This window comes from Gavia stellata, chromosome 31, assembly GCF_030936135.1.
Source record: "Gavia stellata isolate bGavSte3 chromosome 31, bGavSte3.hap2, whole genome shotgun sequence".
Lineage (NCBI taxonomy): Eukaryota > Metazoa > Chordata > Aves > Gaviiformes > Gaviidae > Gavia > Gavia stellata.
Genome location: NC_082624.1, coordinates 3,354,396 through 3,374,830, shown reverse-complemented (window position 1 = coordinate 3,374,830; position 20,435 = coordinate 3,354,396). Strand labels below are relative to the sequence as shown.

Genomic DNA, 20,435 nt, shown 5'->3' with positions numbered 1-20,435 from the left:
CTATCATCTGGAATGACACTGCACTGTCAAAGAGATTGGATGACCCAGAAAGTGTTTTGTTTTTCGTCTGCCTCCAGTCAAGGTTTCGTTTGCTCAGAAACAGAGGAATAACTTTCCCTGAATGTCCCTCTACTGGGAAAGAGGTGAAATAGCGTTATAGAGAAATACCTGCCTTGTTTGGGAGCATCTATTCTGGTCTCCTGAGCTTACATGTACCTAGAACGGCAATGTTATTTTTTCAAAAGCCACCTTTGATTTGATGTTTTTATCTCTTCCAGGGTTTTCCTCCGGGCAGTGAACCAATTTACCTCCGTACTCAACCGTTTCTTTCTGGATCAAGCAAATTTTGAACTCCAGGTAATAGTTCCATTGTTTCTGGATTTTTTTATGGACCCCTGTCCTGAAAGGCAGGAAGAACAAACAAATCCCATTGTTAACAGATCTGTTGATATGGAGCATGCCTGTGGAAAATGTCCATAGTCTTTTATAGAAAAGCAGCTGAGTGCAGAGCAGTTCTGAGTTACACAACTGTGGCTACTGCAGCAGTAAGTTGCAAGCAAATACAACTGCTGCAGGCTTTACAAGGTCAAGTTGAGCAGCACACTGACTATAGCTGATTTGTGCTTTACTAGTTAAGAACAAAATACTGTATGGGTGTACACACTGTCACTTCCTGTAGTTGGAAAGTACAAGCTAAAAAGAGCAAGAAATTTTAAGTTGCTGTATGCTCTGGCTGAGAACACAGACTCATCTACCAGCTCACTGCTGGTACGCTTCCTCATTAACACTTACCTGGGAGACTGCAGCATCTGGGGCTGTGTAGCTCTGTTGGGCTGGTTGTTGCTTTTGCTTTGTCTTCTCCTATTTTAGACTTGTTTCTCTTCCACAGCTCTGGAATAACTATTTCCATTTGGCAGTGGCCTTTCTCACTCATGAATCCCTCCAGCTGGAGACCTTCTCACAAGCCAAACGCAACAAAATTATCAAGAAGTGAGTTTACATTAAAAAGTTGCCAGGCCTTTTTGCTTTTAAGAAGCTTCATTTGTCCTGTTCCAGACATGCCCCATACAATCTTGGAATGAGATGAAGCATGCCATGGAAGTGCTTGATTAATGAATGATGATGAAGGGAGGAGGGGTGACTGGGACAGATGTCAGGTCTTTACAGTGTGGATGTCTAAGTCTGGTCAGACAGATCCTGAGTTTTTTGAGCTGGACTTAAGCACCTTGCCAAAAGATTCTTTCCACTGTAAGGTCTGTGATAGAAGGCTTGCCATAGTTCCCAAAGCAATACCTTATGCAGTCCCTCAGCCATTATGTAAAGTAGGTAAGCAAGAATCCTAAAAGCCCTGCAACTTTTTAGTACCCTCTCTTTGCTTTTTCTGTTTTGAAAGCGAGAGCACTTCAGAGGCATTCATCAACCCAAAAGTAGTAATTTTTAGTAACTTGGCAAAATTCACAAAGACACTGAACAGCTTTTACTTCTGCGTTTAGCTGGAATCAAGTGCCTAAATATCTTTGTAGATCTTGACATAGAATTTTGTTAGGGCATATATAGTTATTGTTTGCCATCTTTTTTTTCTGCAATAATGAGGACTTTAACAAGCCTGGTAGTTAAATATTCTTCCATTAGCTTAATGTCAGCAGTTAAAGCTTTAGGGAAAAACACCAAATACAACGAAATTCTGGTAGAATTGCATGAAGCAGCAGGTCTGCAGCTTCATTCTGCTCTCAGGAAGCCTGCAGGCTTCTGCCATAATAGCACGTGGCCGTTCTCTTCCTCTGCGCATTAAGCATTGTTGCTGGGCAGGGAAAGGAAGAAAAAAGATGAGGTGAACATCTGACAAAAGGTATGTAATATTGAGGAACTTCTTGGAAGACCCTTAGTAGGGAAGATAGTCTGTGAGACCCCTAGGTATAAGTGCCCAGCATATTCACAGAATCACTAAGGTTGGAAAAGACCTGTAAGATCATCAAGTCCAACCATCAGCCAGGTTTGTGTGGTGTTTTTTTAAGGAGAGGGTAATAGATTTTGTGGTTTTGCCGTTAAATTTCTTCAGCAACTTTCAAAGGTTATTTCAATGCATAGGCCTTTTTCATCTTTTTCTTTTTAATACTTTTTTCTAGGTATGGGGACATGAGGAAAGAAATTGGCTTCAAAATAAGGGATATGTGGTATAATCTGGGTGAGTTCCAGCTAAAGAATTATCTTTATTCAAGCTCTCAAGCTGGGTTTCAAATCCTTTATTTCTTTATAAAAGCTGTTTGTGTTTAATGTGGGGAAATACACTTAAGGTTCAGCTGATTCAGCGTACAAAATCTCTTTTCCTTTTTCTGTTAATAGCTTGCAAAAGCTGATCTTTTCTCACATCAGCTGCTGAGATAATTTCTTAGATCCCTTATAAAGGATGTTCTACGATATGAAGGACGAGTAGAATTTTCTAGAGAGCCTTTGTGATTTGCAACTTGCATGCAATTCACTTTAATAATTTTCTTGGACTATTCCTGAATTTTGGAACTGTAACATGTTAATTCTACCTCAGGTATCCATTATCCACATAGAATATGCATTCTAAGCAGAATGTCTGTGTTTTATGGTCTTTGCTTTATACGAATAATGTGTTTAAACATTTGGATATCCAAATCCTGCCTTCAAGCAGCCGTGCTCCATTAGGATGTATCTGACTGACTTTCTTGCAGGTCCCCACAAAATAAGATTCATTCCAGCAATGGTAGGCCCAATCCTGGAGGTAACCCTGGTCCCAGAGCCTGAGCTACGGAAAGCTACCATTCCCATCTTCTTTGATATGATGCAGTGCGAGTTCAACTTCAGCGGGAACAGAAACTTCCATATGGTAAGGGAGCCTGGCGTCTTCAGTGCAGATGTTCCACAGTATGCATTTGGCAAGAAGGAGAAGGGAGCATTTAAACAAAAACAAAACAAACAAAAAACCCCACACAAAACAAACATTATGCCAAATGCTTTTTGAATGTATTGTTAAGTTTTTTGTAGGAGCCAGGACTCTTCAGTCCTTTCTCTGACTGTACCTTTGCATGACTTTGATAATGAAAGAGCTCCTCTGTTTTCATATCTTTCTGCATTTGCAGATGTGTGACTACCCATGTCTAAATTGTGAAGCAATTTGGAGACCCTAAGAGGGTGCTCTACAAAGTAGTGTCTAGTTACATGTATAACAATGTAAACTTCCCCAAGGCAAATTTTTGGCTGTAAACGTAAGTTACTGTAAAGAAAATCGCTGGACAGTCAAATGTTAGGACTATATAGCTGTTTATATACTGACTAATCCCTCATTAACTTCAAATTTGACAACACATTTGTGAATACTGATGCCACCATTATGGAAAGGAGAACAGTGATACGAAGGGCAGACACGATTTGCTTGAGGGTACACAAGTAAAAGGACAGAGCAGGGAACAGGACCCGGATCCCTGAGTTCCAACCCTGTGCTAATTTCTCCAGAAGTTACCTTTTATTGCTACTGAGAAAGTGCGGCAAAGTAAGGAAGGAAAAAGAGGATCTTCACTTTTGCCCTGAGGTTAAGTTTTGACTGCAGTTTCTAAGGACTTATTCTTCCAGTTTTCCTTTGGGGATATCAGACATTTAACATCTCAACTGGCAAGCAGGGGACACTGTAGTTAATGCTGTAGACAGTCTTCTCCCTGGAGATAGGTAGGAGCCATCCATCCAAAAGGCAGCCACCTTGGCATTTCAGACTGTTGTCAAATGTGACGTGCATCTCCCTAAGCACCATCCTCACACCAGCTTAGACCCCAGCTTCAGTGTGCATATGGGATCTTTCTTCCCTTGGGGTCATCAGTCTTTGGTGTGGTTGGCCACAGGGTCTCAGAGGTTTTTGGAATCGGTAGAAGGAAACAGGATGTGTGTGGCATGGATTTTCCGTTCCAGTGGTATTTATATGCTCGCTACATTTATAACTGAGACTATGTACTTGACCTGCTTGCACATAACAGAGCATCTCTTCATGGCTAGACAGATAATCACACAGGACTTGGTTCTTGCAGCATGAGAAGATGCTTTAATTAGTAGTCACAAGTGTTTATGGTAGTCAGAGAGTTGTGTCTTGCCCTTAGCTGATGGTAGTAGTTCAGTTTCTTCAGGGTGAGTGAATGACCTTTATCATCTGTAAGGTGGCTGGTAAGATGCTTCTCCCTCCTAGCAAAACTGAACTGCTAATAGATGGAGGAGAAGAGGAAGCATTACCTCAGAGCATGACTTCCCAGGGACTGAAGGATAAGAGAGGGAACACTTCTATTTCCTTGCTCCAATCTTGTCATCTTGGCTTCTTACCATTTTTGTTCTGCTCCAGTAATGAAAGCATCCTCCAGCTTGTCTTGTAAAACCAGTGTCTGATGGTGGGGCAGTTCAGAAACACCAACCACAAGCATTGCGAATGTTCAGACCACAGTCTTGAGAGTTGCTCTCTATTTGATTGTGGTTTTTTGCCTTTTCAGTTTGAAAATGAGTTGATAACCAAGCTGGACCAGGAAGTGGAGGGTGGCCGAGGGGACGAACAGTACAAGATTTTGCTGGAGAAACTGTAAGTTTTATAAAGAACATGGAAGCCCTTTTTTTACAGATTAGTTGGCTATTTTTCTAATGCAAAGAAACCGTAATTCATGACTCCAGTGAATAGAGAGACAGTGCAGTTGACAGTGATCTTAATGCTATATGAGTATTCTCAGACTGATTGCCTTAAAATCATGCTTTTATTCTGGAGCAGCAACTTGCACAATTACCCTAAACTTGGAGATGAAAGCCTAGAGGCAGGTGCCAAACTGGCAAGGGGGTTGTAAGTGGAAAAACTTGAGAACAGCAGGCTCAGCGGTAAAGCAAAGTCAGAGCCTTCTTTTAGCGCTAAGAGTAGAACTCAGGTTTTTGATCAACAAGGCAGGCTTTGATCTGCCTGACTTTGGTATCTCAGGTCTGTGGGTGTGGTGTGCTGTTCTGCAAACGGATTTGACTCTGTTAGTGGGGTGGCTGTTTGGGTAATTTACGCTGAAGTTCTACTTACCACTGCTGAGAACCGTAACTGAGTAGTCCCTTCCATCTCTCTGGGTATATCTGCAGCCTCCTGGAGCACTGTCGGAAGCATAAATATCTGTCTGCTTCTGGAGAAGTGTTTGCTTTGCTGGTCAGCAGCCTGCTAGAGAACCTGCTGGACTACAGGACGATCATGCATGATGAAAGCAAGGAGAACCGCATGAGCTGCACTGTCAATGTGCTGGTATGAGGAGGGCTGGATTTGGATATGGGTGCTTCTTTACTGACCTGGCTTTTGTGGATTCTGAAGGATTTTTTTTTTGTAGGATTTTCAGTAATTCTTTATGCCATTTCTGGTTAACGATGGGCCTAAATCAGGCTACCAGCTATTGACAGCTATAAAACACAGAAAGACGTACAGTTCAAAATCAAGTCACACAGCTGGTTCTTGTCTACACGGCAGTCTGAAGCCCTGAAATACAGGCAGGAAAGATGGCTCACTGATAGCTTGAGAAATGCGGGCTTAAGTCCCTGTTCCACTGCAAAGAGCCTGTATAACTTGGGACAAATCACTTTCTCTCTTTGACTTACCCCTTTTCCAGAGGTGATAGTAGCCCCACCTTATGATGATTGCAGGGATATATGCACCTAAGTATGCAAAATGACAGCAAAGACCTCTGAAATACCTAAAACTGATGCTTAAGTTACTTGTCTAGAGATGGTTATGCAAATGCATGGCGCTTTACATTGTAAAAGTTTGACGTTTTTTCTATTCTTGGCAGAATTTTTATAAGGAGAAGAAACGAGAGGACATTTATATCAGGTAGGCTGTTCCCCTCCATAAACCTGTATAGAAGCCTTCGTGTTCTGTACACTGATACAGGAGTCCTTCACATCAAGTAACAATTGCTTTTCGTTTATTTAGGTATCTATATAAACTCCGGGACCTGCACACAGACTGTGAGAACTTCACAGAGGCAGCATACACTCTCCTCCTCCATGCGGAGTTGCTCCAGGTATTACACTAAAGCCAATTTTAGTTTCCACTGTCAGGGTATGGGTTTTAAATGAAGTGTGAACTGCTCAGAATAAACAATTCACTTTTTTCTTTTTTTTTTTATGTGACTTTGCATTACCTAGGTTCCAGTGGTCATAAAGGAGCTTCACAATTTTGCAAATTGCACAGCAGCTAAATGGATGAAAGCAAAAGTGCTATTAGCATCAATTTGTTACATACTCTTGGTGAAACAGAGTGCTGTAGTGAGCTGGGAAAGAATGTCCATGTTCGGGGTCATAGTACAGTTTTTTTCCACTGCTGTGTGAACAGTGTAAAATGCATTAGCCTAAGCCATCTTAATTTGGATTTAAGTCAACCTCTTAATTTCTTCCACAGATTAATAAAGCATACACATTCACTTAGTGTCTCAGCATAAGACCTTAAGCCAAAAATCGCACCAGTTTTGCAGTTAAATTAATTAGACTTGTATTAACATTTTAAAGTGATTTTTAAATATGACTAAAAAAATTGTACAAGTTCAGATGAATTCTTAAACTGATTTGAAATTAATTTTTAATTAGAAAAAAATTTGCACATAACTGAAGCTCTCTGGCTGGCTTATAGGTGTAGTGAGAGAGCATAATCAGATGTTTTTCTGAGCAGCTGGCTGGAGTGGTTTAAGAAGTTCCTGTGTACTGCTACTTGTTATTCTAACCATGCTGCTGAGATGCAGTGTTTGTGCGTGCATTCCTAGCTTACATTAGTCAACCAGCTCAGCTTGTATCACTCTTCCTTTGCATTGATGATGGATTTGTCTTGAATGCATCCCTGCAGAAGGTGAGTCTGTCCACTGTAAGGATTTGTTAATCTGAAAATATTCCAGTTCTTTCAACTTTGCCTTTTCTTCCTCTGTACTAGTGGTCCGAGAAGCCGTGTGTCCCTCATCTGCTGCAGAGGGACAGCTACTACGTCTACTCACAACAGGAACTCAAGGAAAAACTCTACCAAGAAATCATCTCCTTCTTTGACAGGGGCAAAGTGAGTGTCTCTGCAGTGTTCCTACAGTTCACTGGTAAATACTTGGCTTGGTGAATGTGAATGTAGCTGGCAGAAGTTGTTAAAACAGCTTCTGTTAAAAGCAGACATGATTCCATAACAAGCCTTTGGTGTTTAGGCCTGGCTTTTTAATAGACACTACAGTGCTGGCACGAGCAGGATATCTATTTGTCCTGGTGATATTTGAATCCTTCTATTTCCTTGTTAGTCAAAGAGTGTCTGAAAAACTAACCCTGTTGACAGTACTGGGTAGATGGGAAAACTAGAGGTGCTTTCCTTTCTTTTTCTGGGTAACGGCTGTTGTCAGGTTTTTGCATTGCAGTAAGTATGGCTTGTCTGGCTGATGCTGAACTTGTGTTAATTGCACTTGGATAGATGGTTCTACCAGGGCTAAATGAGGCAAACCCAAGGAAGCCTGATGCAGGGGATGAAGTATTAGTGTAGGAGGAGACGACTTGGGCTTCTCTAGTTTGCTGTTTGGACATGTCCTTCCACCTCTTTGTGCCTCAGTTTTCCCTATCAGGAGTAACAACAGAAACCTTGCTTTGTAAATCACTTTCAGATCTACAATCAAAAGAGCTGTGTGACTACAATAATTATTGCAAAAAATATACAGCATGGAGTCTAAGAGAAAGTTGGCAGTGCATTAAAGCACTGTCTGAATTAAAATCGGCTGAATTTTTTGTTTACCTGTCTGTGGTAATGAATGCTTTTAACTGAGTCTTTTATTTTGGTTGTGCTCTTCTTCCCCCACCTGCCTCCCTTCACCCTCCATGGAGATGTGGGAAAAAGCCATTCAACTAAGCAAAGAGTTGGCCGACATGTATGAAAACAAGGTCTTTGATTATGAGGGACTTGGTAATCTCCTGGTAAGATTTTTTTTTTCCCCCTCCATTTTCAGCAGGCTGCTGACTGCTTGATATTGTTGAGCAGGATAAGCCCAAAATACAGTTACATTAAAGACAAACAAACCAACATAACCCCCATGGTTTTGTAAAGCTTAATATTAGAAGAACGTTTTCATAATTTTTTAAAGAGTGTGCTTTTGACCTTGTAATTAGCATGACAATACCATATGCAGATGTTTAGCATTCTTAGTGTTAATCAAATAAGGTAACATTTGCGTGGTGTATTTTCAGGCTTCATAAAGCTTATCACCTTGTTATTTCTGTGATAAAACTACTGTGTATGAAAACAGAATTATAGAATCATCTTGGTTCTGAATTATGTTTTTTGGTGGTTAAAGATGTAACCAGATGGTCTTTATGTTCTTTCATATGAGAATCATCTGCCCAGTTTTATTTCTGCCAGTTCTCTGACATTTGTCACCATTTGTGTCTGCTCAGTTTCAGAACATATTTATTTTTAATCTGTGTTGCAATAGTTAAGGATTTCAAGTATCCTTCTGGAATCCTAAAAAACATGGCATTGTTCTCATGTCTGCAAACCAGGAAATGAAGTTGATTCTGGCCCAGACAAATCAAATATTTAACCAAGTAAATGGATAAGTATGAGATAGTGTATCAAAAAAACAATTGTAAAAAGTATTCTGTAGGGGAGAACTAATAGATCAGGAATTGTCACTGGGAATGTGAGCTACAGTCTGGCACTGTCCTTGAATCCTCCGAAGTGCAAATGCTGATGACTTTCTTTTTCAGAAAAAACGAGCTACTTTTTATGAGAATATTATGAAGGCAATGAGACCTCAACCAGAGTACTTTGCTGTTGGATACTATGGTCAAGGTTTCCCCTCTTTCCTCCGGGTAAGAATTGTTCAGCACTCAAGTGCTGGAGTGGTGGGTACCCTAACAGTCACAGCTTCTGCAGAGCTTCCAAGAAAATTCAGATACCAAACTCCTTTTGCTTTGAATGACACTGAGAGATCTAAATCCCTTAAGTATTTCAAAGCATTTCAGCATGTAAAAGGAGACGAATAAAAAACCAGATTTTTTTTTTTTTTTTTTGTGTTAACAGCTTTAATAAAGTTAGTGTGTTGCAACAGGGTTTGTTAGATGATTGGTATGTTCTTATATGGACTTAAACAGAATCTACCTTTTGTATTTGTGCCCTCTACACTTCCTCAGAAATATGATTGTTGCCGTTAGAAAATGTTTAGCTTGTAAAGAATTCAACCCATTGCTTTTCAGCCTGAATCAACCTAATTTTCAGAACTTGAAGCATTTCAGTGCTCAAGCAAATTAGTGAGAGTCTGTCCCACACAGGATTAAAATGCAAAGATGCTTCCTGTTTGAGATGTGCTGCTAAGCATTGCTGGATCTATGCTAGCTATAATACAAGAATCTAGCCAAAGTGAGTCAGATGGGCAGGGTGCAACATACTAGAAAATATTCCCAACTATTAGTTAAAATTAAGGAACATTTTACATTTTCAGGCTGGAGTTGTTTGAAGTTGCTGGCCTTAAATGGAAGCCAAGCTTAATAATAAAGAAAAATGTTAACTTAGGACTGTGGAACTGGATGGCATAGAAGGCTTTCACCTCCAGGTCATGTTTTTGAATCTGTCCCTTCCAGAAACCACCGCTGCTTCATGGCCAGTTTGGAAAAATAATTGGCCATGATCTGCTGTTAAATCTGTAGTGCAAAACTGCCATAGCTGGCCATTTCGTTAATGGTAGCTGAAGAGAGTCAGGAATGGACCGGAGGTAAAACTCGTGTCTGTGCATAGAGAGATCCCTCAGTTAACTTGTAACAAAAGTGGTCTGGCAAGGAGCATGCAGTTCTTGCATTAAAGAACTTTTGGGACACGTATTCTCTTACTTAAAATCAGTCCCTGGACTGAGATTTCATGTGTTGGATGTGTGAGTTCTTAGAGTGCTAGAAAGCATGAACATGTTCAATAACACTTGTATGTCGAACAATGAATTTTCTAGACAAGTATGAGGATGCCATTGCAGGGCCTTGCTTCTGAGAGTTGTCACTCCAGCCTGCATTTCTTCTCTCGAGTGTTCTGACGGTCTGTTAAGCTAGGAGACAACCCTTCGTATAAACTATACCTCTGAGACTACTCGGCATGTGTTTGGAAAGCTCTTTCTCATTGCTTTGTTTAGTGTTAATTCTCTGTTTCTTCTGCTACCCACAGAATAAAATCTTTATCTACCGTGGCAAAGAGTATGAACGAAGGGAGGACTTCAACCTGAAGCTATTGACCCAGTTTCCTAGTGCTGAGAAGATGACCAGCACTGCCCCTCCAGGAGAAGAGATCAAGTCTTCTCCTAAACAGTGTATCTTTTGGTTCTAATACGTTTTGGCACATTCAAGATCTGCCTCTTTCCTAGAATAAGAGAATTTTTAAACAACAGTAATAAGCAAGGAACTTCCTGCTCCAGGGGAACTTTGAAGGCAGGCACTGGGCATGAAAATAAGACTATCCAGAATTGCAGTAGCAAACTTAAACGTATTGAAAAAGAGAGACGGCTTGATACTGTCAGAGTTAAACGAGTTACTGTTAGGATGAAACCTTAACAGATTGTGAATTCTAGGTGAAAGAGGTAAAATACAGGCAGTGAAAGTAGGATATAAAGAAAGTGGAAGTATGCTCTCTTCTTGCTTGCAGTTAAATAGCATTTATGAAGTGGATGGTTTTTGCTTTTTTTCCCCTACAAGTCACTTTGTAAGAAGTGTAAAGTGATTATTTATGTTGATGAAAGTTTTTGGGTAAACAGCCCTTCTTTTTTATTTCATTTTTCTTTATGCTGATGGAACTCCAAACTGTGTGACACAGCACACCACTAGGCTTAAGATCCTCTTTCTCTTAATTGTGAGTATGACCAAGTGCAACTTAGTGAAGATGCCTCAGATTCTTGTTTGTGACTTCCAGCTGATAGCAGATGTGCTCCTGGAAGATGTACATCAGTAAAAACCAAGTTAGTGGGCTTCTGGCCTGTGCTATACAGGCCAGACTAGAGAATCTGATGGTCCGTTTTGGCCTTAAAAGTCTGCGTACAGAGGCACAACTCAAGCAGTGATACCAGATGCTTCCCTTGCAATAAGCCTGCCAAGCACTAAATCCACATAGGAAATTAAAATTCATTCAAGACCAAACTTGGTATCAAAAAATGCCTCTTCTATTGCTGCTTTGTTTCAGTTACTTCCTTTGCATCTGTTTGTGTTTGTTCTAATGTTTTTGGCTCAAGATGAACCTGAACTGCAAAATTTGGATCCAGATCTGAACTCTTCCAAAAGTTTGGGGGTGTTTGGTTCCGGGTCTTTGGCATAGCCCCATTGTAAAGGGGAGCAGCTGCATAGCTTGGATTTGGTACAGGTTCTTCTCGGACTCTTACAAACACCTTCTGAAAAGATGAGGAGTTTGAGTGCCCAAATCACTGTTGTGTTAGGCAGGGGTTGATGGTTCTGTAGTTTGTTTTAATTTCATGCTTTTTTAACCTCCTTTGTCTCAGGCTCTTTTTTACTTTTGCTTAGAATCTGTTTCCTCGCTCTTTTATGCTAAAATGCCTTGTTCTTCCTTTGGTTGTTTCATAATAGTGTACTGGAGATACTAAGTGAGCTGTGCACAGTCTCAGGGCAAGCCTACACAGCTATACAGGCTAGTCTTCCACCGGTTCTGCACTAGAAGCTGTATAGCATGCTTAGCATGGCATGAAGCCCAAGCTAATAAGCCCTCCTGAGAGAAAGAATGTATTAGCTTGGGCTCAGTGCTTGATCTAATGTGGCTCTGCGGTTTTGGGTTCAAATTTGGCTAGTATCCATCTGGCTCTTCAGTGCAGGCAGAATGACCTTGCCTTTGCTTTCAAAACACTGTTTAGAGCTACCTCAGTGAAATAAAGGATGTATGGGGCTACCCTACCCACCAGTAAAACATTGCCGCTTCAGAGTGCAATTGGCAGGTGATTCACAGCAATAATCTATTAATGTGGGTCAATTTGTTTATGCTTTCCTTTTCCGTACAGGTTTTTACTTCTGTAAAGCCTTCAGTACAGTCCTTAGAACTCTGGAGGAACAACACTGTAAGCTGCTGTGCTTGGGGATACTATTACTGACTTTCTGTTTTCATTTCTGTCGTGGTTCACAGGTACAAAAGCTGAAGATGAACTAGATACTCACTGATTAAAAACAGCCTGCTTTCTTCAGTTAGCTTTATTGCTCTTAAAAATTGGGAGGGAGGGGCACCTTCACTGTACTGGAAGAATCTGACAAATAACCGTGGGGCAGTGGGGGAGAGAGAAGAGGCAGATGCATCCGTTACAGAACCTAGTGCAGAATCTTGTTTTCTTGTCCTCAAAGTAGAAATCAGTAGCACCCAGGCTTCTGAAGCATTTCACCAGAGAATTTTAATAGTTGGAAGTATTTGTACAGCCCTTATATTTTTGGGCTTTTAGTTCATGAATAGCATACAAATTACAAGAAGCAGTATCACGCCTGTGATTGCTGATGAACTACTAAGTATTTTTCGTCAAACATGACAAGAGCACAGGGAATTGTTGAGGAGTCTGACATTTGATGAAAACAAGAAGGGTATTCCTCTTCCTCTCCTGTTTTCCCAAAAGGATTCATAGTTTTTCATCCTTAACTATAGCTGCTCAGATGTGCAGTGCTTTATTGTGAAGCCTGTGATGAACCTGCCACCTAATTATAAAGATAAACCTGTTCCTGAACAGATCTTAAAGTAATTTCTTTTCCTTTTCCCTCAACATTTCCTCTGTGTTTTTCTCAGCTAGCCTTGGCATAAGGTGGAGTGCCTTTATGTCTTGTGTAAATTTGTTTCACAGTCCAGTTTAATCTTGGTTGTTTTTGAAAGGAAACAGAACAACATTTATGTAAGGAGGATGGGAGGTGAGAAAACTCACCATTTACTCTGCTTCTTTCTAGCTACTACAGAGCAAACGAGGTACAGCAGTTCACGCACTCCCGACCAGTCAGGAAAGGAGAAAAAGATCCAGACAACGAGTTTGCTGTGAGTCCTTTGCTTTTGATGCCAGCTGGCTTGGGTGTACGTGCTATGAGAAGACGGTTCTATGCATTTATTTATTTTGTCAGTGGCATTTTGAACAGCAGTGTCATAATTTTTTTCCTCCACCTGTTGCAATGGAGTTTTTCTATTAAAATGTAGGCGAAGCAAAGGCCTGCACTTTGCATTGCAATCTTTACATAAAGCCAATGTGATAAAGTCAAGGGCTCCATAGCTGAAGTTGTAATGGTCAAAATCCTTGATCTAGGATCCATAAATATTGTGCTGTCTAACTGCAGCTTCCTACAGAGTGCAGCTGTGTGTCTGGTAGATTGTGGATGATGTAGCTGTCTTTAAGGAGGCCAGCCTTTAACCATGAAGGATCAGCTCAGCTTCAGGCCAACTTTTAAGATCTGCAGTGGAGACTGAGCCTCGAGTGTAGTGTAACAGCATGTTTCCTTGCTGCTTATGAGGCATACTGTGTAGTGCTTGGGCATGTTGCATATAACTCTGGCTATACATGCCATAATTGCAGTCCTGCTAATAGTGGTCCACATAGAGGATAACGGCCTAGTGCTGCTAGTGTTGATACTGTTTAAATAGTAGAGGGGTATTGTTGCCAAAAACCCTGGGTTCCATCCCAGTTAGTGACGGTGAAAGTCATTGTGTAAGTCCTGCCAGCTAGTGCCGGAAGCCTGGTTCCACGCTCTACTGCAGAAGAGCGTTGAATTGCAAGACCAATATTTTCTTTACGTCTTGGAATTTTTTCCTTCTCTAACTAGAATATGTGGATAGAAAGGACAACCTACACGACAGCATATTCGTTTCCAGGCATCCTCAAGTGGTTTGAAGTCAAACAGATTGCAACGGTGAGTTCTGCATGTGGGCTGGGTCTCATCCCCTCCAATCTGTCTTGAAGTAAAGAATCTTGCAACAGTTAGGACTATTAGTCCTTCCGCTGTTGGATGTGGCACACCAGTAACTTCTGCTTCAGATCAAAGCAAATGTGCATCATCTTTGATGTGCTTGTCTTTTTATGCCATTCTGCGGACAGCTCTACACAAGGCAGCAAAGCTCTGCGTTGACGGTATAATGCTTGGGAGAGCAGTTAGTTCTGTAACATACTCCACAGTCAGCAGCTGGGTCCTGAACTGTTGTTCCTTCAGGTTAAGGTATAAGATCATTCTTGCACTTACTTCTGAATGGCAAGATAGGTAGCACAGGGGGTTCTAAATCCTCTGCTGGAAACTATTGGGCTGCCGTGCATATACGAGGAGTTATTTCAGTGGAGGTGAATGAAGGTTTATTCCATCTCTTCTTTCCATCAGGAAGAGGTCAGCCCCTTGGAGAACGCCATAGAAACGATGGAGCTAACCAATGAGAAAATCAGCAACATTGTCCAACAGCATGTCTGGGACCGGAGTCTTCCTGTACATCCTCTCTCTATGCTCCTGAATGGGATTGTGGACCCAGCGGTCATGGGGGGATATACCAACTATGAAAAGGTCTTTTTCACATTTATCTCTAGCTCAGTCTGTTGACCTCTGCAATGTTGAAGACCTGGATTGAAACATGGGAGATTCAAGTTCAGTTTCCAGATATTACTCAGACATAGTGCATTCTGTAGCTGTATCTGTGTGTTCAGAGCTCAAAGAGGTGGAGAAAAGAACAAAGATAAGAGATTTTTCACTAGACTGCAAGGTGCAAGACCCCCACATCTTTAGTGTTTAGTTTTAGTGCTGTGCATTGCCACAGAGATGAATGATCCAGCTCTTCTGGGCCTCATGTACAGTGGTGATAATAACATGATCCTACCTCGTGGGGGCATTGAGGTGCTTGGTCAGCCCAATGAACGGTGCAAATAACGAAGAAAAGCCAAAGAGCTAACTTTTCTCCTCTGTATCAGTATGGAATGGTAAGGCAAATGAGGATTTCTCTTTCCAGCAGATAATCTGTGTTTGGAGTTTGCAGCAAAGAGCATGTATTTCAGAAAAAAAGCAGTATTTCCTATCCAGGTTTATTCATTTGACTTTAGTTTATTCAGTTGATCAGTGTATGTTCTTCCTTTTATGTGATGTTTAACTTAAGCTGTTTATTCCCGGTATCTAATGATGGTATTGCCAGCACAAAATATATTGCTTATTTCGATAAACTGAATGGATGGTGTTAAAACACATTTAATTCTTCTCAGATGTGTTCCAGTCACATGAAATGAAGTGCAAAAGTTAAATGGGAGAAGGTCTGATTTATCTGGGGTCTAACTCTGCTGATTCCAGAGGAGTTGCATACTTTGCCAAGGCTGAATTTGGCCCTAAATCCTCCAATTTTATGAATTAAGGTTGACATAAAGTTTAGAATTACGAAAGTGGGAAAGCAGTTAAAACTAGGAAACACAAAGTATCTGTAACCACATCTGGAAATACTCATTTCTGGTTCATATTTTCCTATTTCAACTGAAGATCAGTACAGAACACTTGGCTTTTGTGGGCGGCTAAAATCTTGAGTTTTAATTGTTTCATTGTAGCCAAAAGCCAAAGTCTGCTTTTTTAACATGCGCTTTCTTCTTGCAATAATTAAACACTTTCAAGAAAAATCTGCTGGGACCTACCCGGCAGTCCTTTCACAGGCTAACCTCCTCTTGACATCAGCCTTTTTCAGAATCATACCACTAGGCCTATAAACACTTGTACATACAGTCCAGTTAATGGAATGCAGAACTAAGAAGTATATGCAGAGGCTGAAATAGATCGGAGACGTGTTTTAAAACCAAATGAAAAATTATTAGGGATTTTATCTAGGAAAAAGAAAAATTAAATTCTTCTGACCAGGAATTGCAATACATTTCGGTGCAATACACTGTAGCGCGTAATGTCAGTTGGCACGATTTTAAGGCTTCGGTCCAGGAAAGTGTACTCGTGTTTGTTCAACTTTAAACCGATACCAGATTCTGTTGATTAAAGGTAAACACATAAGAAGTGCAGACTAAAGGTGCTTTGTTGAATCAAACTGTGAGTCAAACTCTCAATAGAGTCTTTACTTCTACTGAATCTTCGTAACAAGCCCCATGTGAAAATGTTGGACTTAAGGGCTTAAATCATAGAGCTTAAGGAAATTGGAGGCAGGAGATGCCCTGTTCCCCTTTCTGCAGCTGAGGTTGTTTGCATGTCATTGTGTACTGTCGGTCACTGAATGCTAAAAATGAAAGAGACTTTTTGGAGTGAGAACTCAGAGACTGGATCTACTACTTGCATTTGAGCGACAAGTAATGTAACCTTGGTCATTCAAATCAATACTGTTTTATGAGAAGGGAATTGGAATTGAAGAATACCCTTCTGATGAAGTAATTTTTTTTTTTTTTACATGTCAGTGTTCACTGAAAAAATAGTAAAATTTGAGGGGTTTTTTACAAAAAAAGTCTCTTTTCTTCCCAGTTCTCAACAAATGATACTTTGTCCCTCAGCTTTGTGGCAGGGAGGTATTAAACACAAACTTTGCTATGAGGAATAATGCCAATTAATTGCTTTTAAAGTACAGGAATCTTTCACTCAGAGTTAGAGTTAGCTGTGAAAGCAATGTAGTGTCTGTATCATCTTTTCTCTTTGCTTTCAGGCCTTTTTCACAGAGAAGTATCTTCAAGAACATCCTGAAGATCAAGATAAAATTGAACTGCTGAAGCAACTAATTGCTCTACAGGTATCGTATTGGGAAAGACTGGGAAGTGCTATGTGTGAGGGTGGATGATTTTTCCAGCATCACTGTTTTGGAGAGATAAATGCTATAAGAACAATCTGGATATGTGTGTTTTATTTTAAGGCAACTGCTGTATTCCAAAATTGTGGCCTAGAATGTTTCATGTACCTTGTGTTGCTCTGAAATGTTATTCTGAAATATTTGCCAACATGGCATAGATTTTTCCCTCATGAGTGTAACAGAATATCTGCTACCTTTTCATGAAATCATCAGACCTGATGTTTTGTCAGTCTGACCATTGAAAGTTGTCTATTTCAACCTGCAGAGCAATGAAAAATTGCTCTGTTTTCTTGTAATTCAAATTGCGTCCTTGCAGACCAGTTTTTACATATTTCCACACACCAGAGCCCAGTTAAAGCTTCCTCACAATCATACAGCTTTGGGGGCTCAGGTGATACTCCAACATTTAACATGCTGTGTTTTCCAAAGCAGAATATGGAATCTGGGTAGCAAAGAGGGAACCATAGGTATAGATGGGGGGAAGGTGTTCATGTTTCTTGAACACATGGAGCTCAAACAAGCAGTCAAGTTACTACAGTGTCACAAGTTATGAGTCAGCAGCTGAGCTTCCTTACTGTATGATTGCTTTTTTATTTTTTTGCCTCTGCAAACTTAAGACATTGATTTTAGTCCTTTTGAGTGTATCTGAGATGTATAACATGCATAAAATTTCCTTCCTGGAGCAGGAGAGCTGATTTGTCCTTTCGTAGCTTAATTTTGTTCCTTTCAGATGCCGTTGTTGGCAGAAGGGATTAGGATTCATGGTGAGAAGCTGACAGAACAGCTGAAGCCTCTACATGATAGACTGACAGCCTGTTTCAAAGACCTGAAGAAGAAGGTGGAGAAGCAGTATGGTGTGATAACTTTGGTAAGCGTAGCTGGTTGTTTAGGCTTTTGCCTTAAAGAAACACAACTCTCCCCTTTCCCACTTGTTGAGTGAGTTCGTGTTGCATGATTTATCAGGAGTGTGTTTGTCTGCAGCCTCCCTCCCTCACCGAAAGGAAACAGAGCAGGTCAGGCTCTGTCGTGTTGCCCTATATCATGTCTTCCACGCTGAGGCGGCTCTCTGTCACATCTGTGGCGTCTTCTGTGGTCTCTACATCTTCCACGTCATCTGATAGCACTTCCTCCAGACCAGGTTCAGATGGGTTAGTAATCAGCCTTTACATGTGATTTACAAGAGTGAGAATATGCTTTTGCCGGAATTAGTTACTCTTAAAATGAAGATTTATTCCATACACAATAGTAATACCTACGCATTTAAAACTTTAAATGGAGGCCAATGTTGTATTCCATTTTGTAGATAGGGAGTTTGAAGCACAGCTAGGGATAGTTCTGGGAATTGAACCCATGACTGTCTGTCTCTGGAGTCCCAATTATCTACGTGATACTGAAGAGGGATGGAGGCAGTGTATTTCAGATGCACACTATTTCTGTTTCCCAGGAATGCTGGAAAACAGAAGTGTAAGACACAAGGTAATTTAGTTTGACATGGTCTGCAAAAGAGGTGCGTAGTCATATGGTACTTGTTCCACTTACTTGTTTGCAGCTACATACATGGCATTAAAAGGAGCTGCCACACATGGAAACATTTCCTGATGTTACTTCTCTGTACGTCTGGTTTGCATCTTTAATAACCAGGGAGTCTAGGTGATTTGCTGAAGGTCACATAGCAGGCTCGGTGGCAGGCTTCAGCATAAAAATGCAGGTCTGACTCCCTCTGCAAGTAGATCACACTTTATTTTGTACATAAGACATAATACTCAGAATTACTAGGGTAACTTAGGAGCACAAATGTCACTGAAAATTCCATGGTCATAATTCAGTTTTTGAAAACAATCTCTTATGCAAACTAAGAGATGACAGCTTTTTAACAGACAGCGCTTTCAATGTTGGATGGACTAATGTTTCATGTTTTTTCACTCTTTTGGTGTGGGCTGCAGGTCTATTCTGGAGCCTCTCTTGGAGAGAAGAATATCAACAGCTTCCAGAGCTGAGGAACTGCCCATGAAAGATGATGGTGATAACCGGATTAGCAAACTCAAGCGGAAGGACTGGAGTATTAGCAAGTCTCAGGTTATTGTAGAGAAGGAGCCAGAAACGGAACTGAGTTCCAAAATGGTAAAAATAATAATCGTAATAATAATAATAATAAAATCAACAGCAGGAGATTTTAGTGCTTCCGTTGCTTTCAGCCATGCTTGTCATTGGGAACTTCATTATATAGTGGGAGGGGTTCAAATACCAAAAGCCTTGGTCATCTGAGTAATTCGTGCTTTTTTATTTGGAAAACTTGTGTCACAGACCGAACGGCAGTTTGGCTTAAGGTACAGACTGGAAGCATGAGGCACTGATGTTTCATCTAGGTGCTCAGTGCCCTCATTTCTTGTAGGAGCGGAGGACTGTGTGATGCACAATGTAGAATTGTTCTGTTTTTGTTGGAGCAAGCAGATACTGCTAGCCCACTCAAAAATCCGGCTGGCAAGCCAGATGTTCAGCTGCTATCAGTCAACATCACTGCACAAATCAAATGTACCGCAAGGGGAAGATCAGTTTGATAGATTGGGGAGTTGAAAAAAGATGGTCTGGTAGTTAGGTCACCAGCTTGGGACTTTGAAAAACTGGTTCTCCCAGTCTACTCTGCTCCAGACCTCCTGCGTGAGGGCAGGAGTGTTTACTCCTTGAGCAAATTATTTGCAAAAGAGGAATAGAAGAGAATCTATACCCCCACAGGAGTGTTGTAATGAGGAATATATTGGAGACTGTTAGGCTTTAAAGTTGACAGTGGGATTCAGAATGATCACCTAATATAAACGGCTAAGTTTCAGCCCAAAAGTAGAGTTGTATGACCTTGGAGTATTATCCTGATTTATGCAAAGACTACGTTACACTGTCAGAGAGTATGCGATAATTAGGCATCTGAGTATTTAAGCTGGTGGCTCAGTGATACTAATTTGACTTAACACAGGCTGCATAAATAATGAGAAAACACGAGTTCTTCTATTTTCCTGTCTCTCCCAAGATCTCAGCTGGATCTGGCAGGAACTGGTTATGCTGCTATATGTTCAGGAATTCTCATCAAATCTGAGTGATGCTGCCAGCACTTGGAGTCTGCAGAAAATTTTAAAAAGGGGAACTGTGGTTCTAGGATCATGTCATTTGGTATTGACAGGCTTTCCACTCAAGAGGAGAATCTGGGGTTGTAAATATTAGTGGTTCAGGAGGCCTGGCCCTCTGCCGCTGGAAAAGCTGCCGTTGAATTAAATGGGTTTAACCCGCAAACTGCGATGTCAGCTGCTGATCACTTTATTAAGTAAAACTAGAGCGAAAAGATCTGGGAGAAAGCCCATTTGTATCGACCAGTTCACTAGGACAGTAAGGCATGTCTGTCCAAGACTTTGCATTACAGGGAGCTGAGAGATGCAAAACAGAACACCCACCCTTCCTTCTTCCCCCATATCTCTCAGGTCAAATTACATGTGTGATCAGCTTACTGAAGCAACTGAGCAGTTAAGGGTTATATTCATGCTTAAGAACATTGCAAAGTACAGAGAAAGCCGTTTTTTATAGCTGGTCTGTTCCATAGCTGCATAGTGTAGCACAAGAATTGGGCAGACTGATTTTATGCAGCTCTTGACTAAGCTGCTTGGGAGCTAGAAAGCCAGAGGGAACCAAAGGCTTGCTG

The 20,435-nt window shown here is 40.9% G+C and overlaps 1 protein-coding gene across 1 annotated transcript in view; it reads left to right on the top strand.

The window, feature by feature from the left end:
* The window catches only part of DOCK5 (dedicator of cytokinesis 5), a 79,822-nt gene that overhangs the window by 54,792 nt on the left and 4,595 nt on the right, over positions 1-20,435 (top strand). The window contains exons 30-49 of the mRNA XM_059831392.1: positions 279-357; positions 890-990; positions 2,127-2,185; positions 2,700-2,854; positions 4,494-4,579; positions 5,110-5,266; positions 5,805-5,845; positions 5,948-6,038; positions 6,938-7,057; positions 7,855-7,944; positions 8,734-8,838; positions 10,175-10,316; positions 12,637-12,718; positions 12,922-13,006; positions 13,783-13,869; positions 14,329-14,505; positions 16,610-16,693; positions 17,481-17,618; positions 17,732-17,898; positions 18,694-18,871. Of these exons, the coding sequence (XP_059687375.1) occupies positions 279-357; positions 890-990; positions 2,127-2,185; positions 2,700-2,854; positions 4,494-4,579; positions 5,110-5,266; positions 5,805-5,845; positions 5,948-6,038; positions 6,938-7,057; positions 7,855-7,944; positions 8,734-8,838; positions 10,175-10,316; positions 12,637-12,718; positions 12,922-13,006; positions 13,783-13,869; positions 14,329-14,505; positions 16,610-16,693; positions 17,481-17,618; positions 17,732-17,898; positions 18,694-18,871 (2,224 nt within the window). The remainder of the gene's footprint in view (positions 1-278; positions 358-889; positions 991-2,126; positions 2,186-2,699; positions 2,855-4,493; positions 4,580-5,109; positions 5,267-5,804; positions 5,846-5,947; positions 6,039-6,937; positions 7,058-7,854; positions 7,945-8,733; positions 8,839-10,174; positions 10,317-12,636; positions 12,719-12,921; positions 13,007-13,782; positions 13,870-14,328; positions 14,506-16,609; positions 16,694-17,480; positions 17,619-17,731; positions 17,899-18,693; positions 18,872-20,435) is intronic.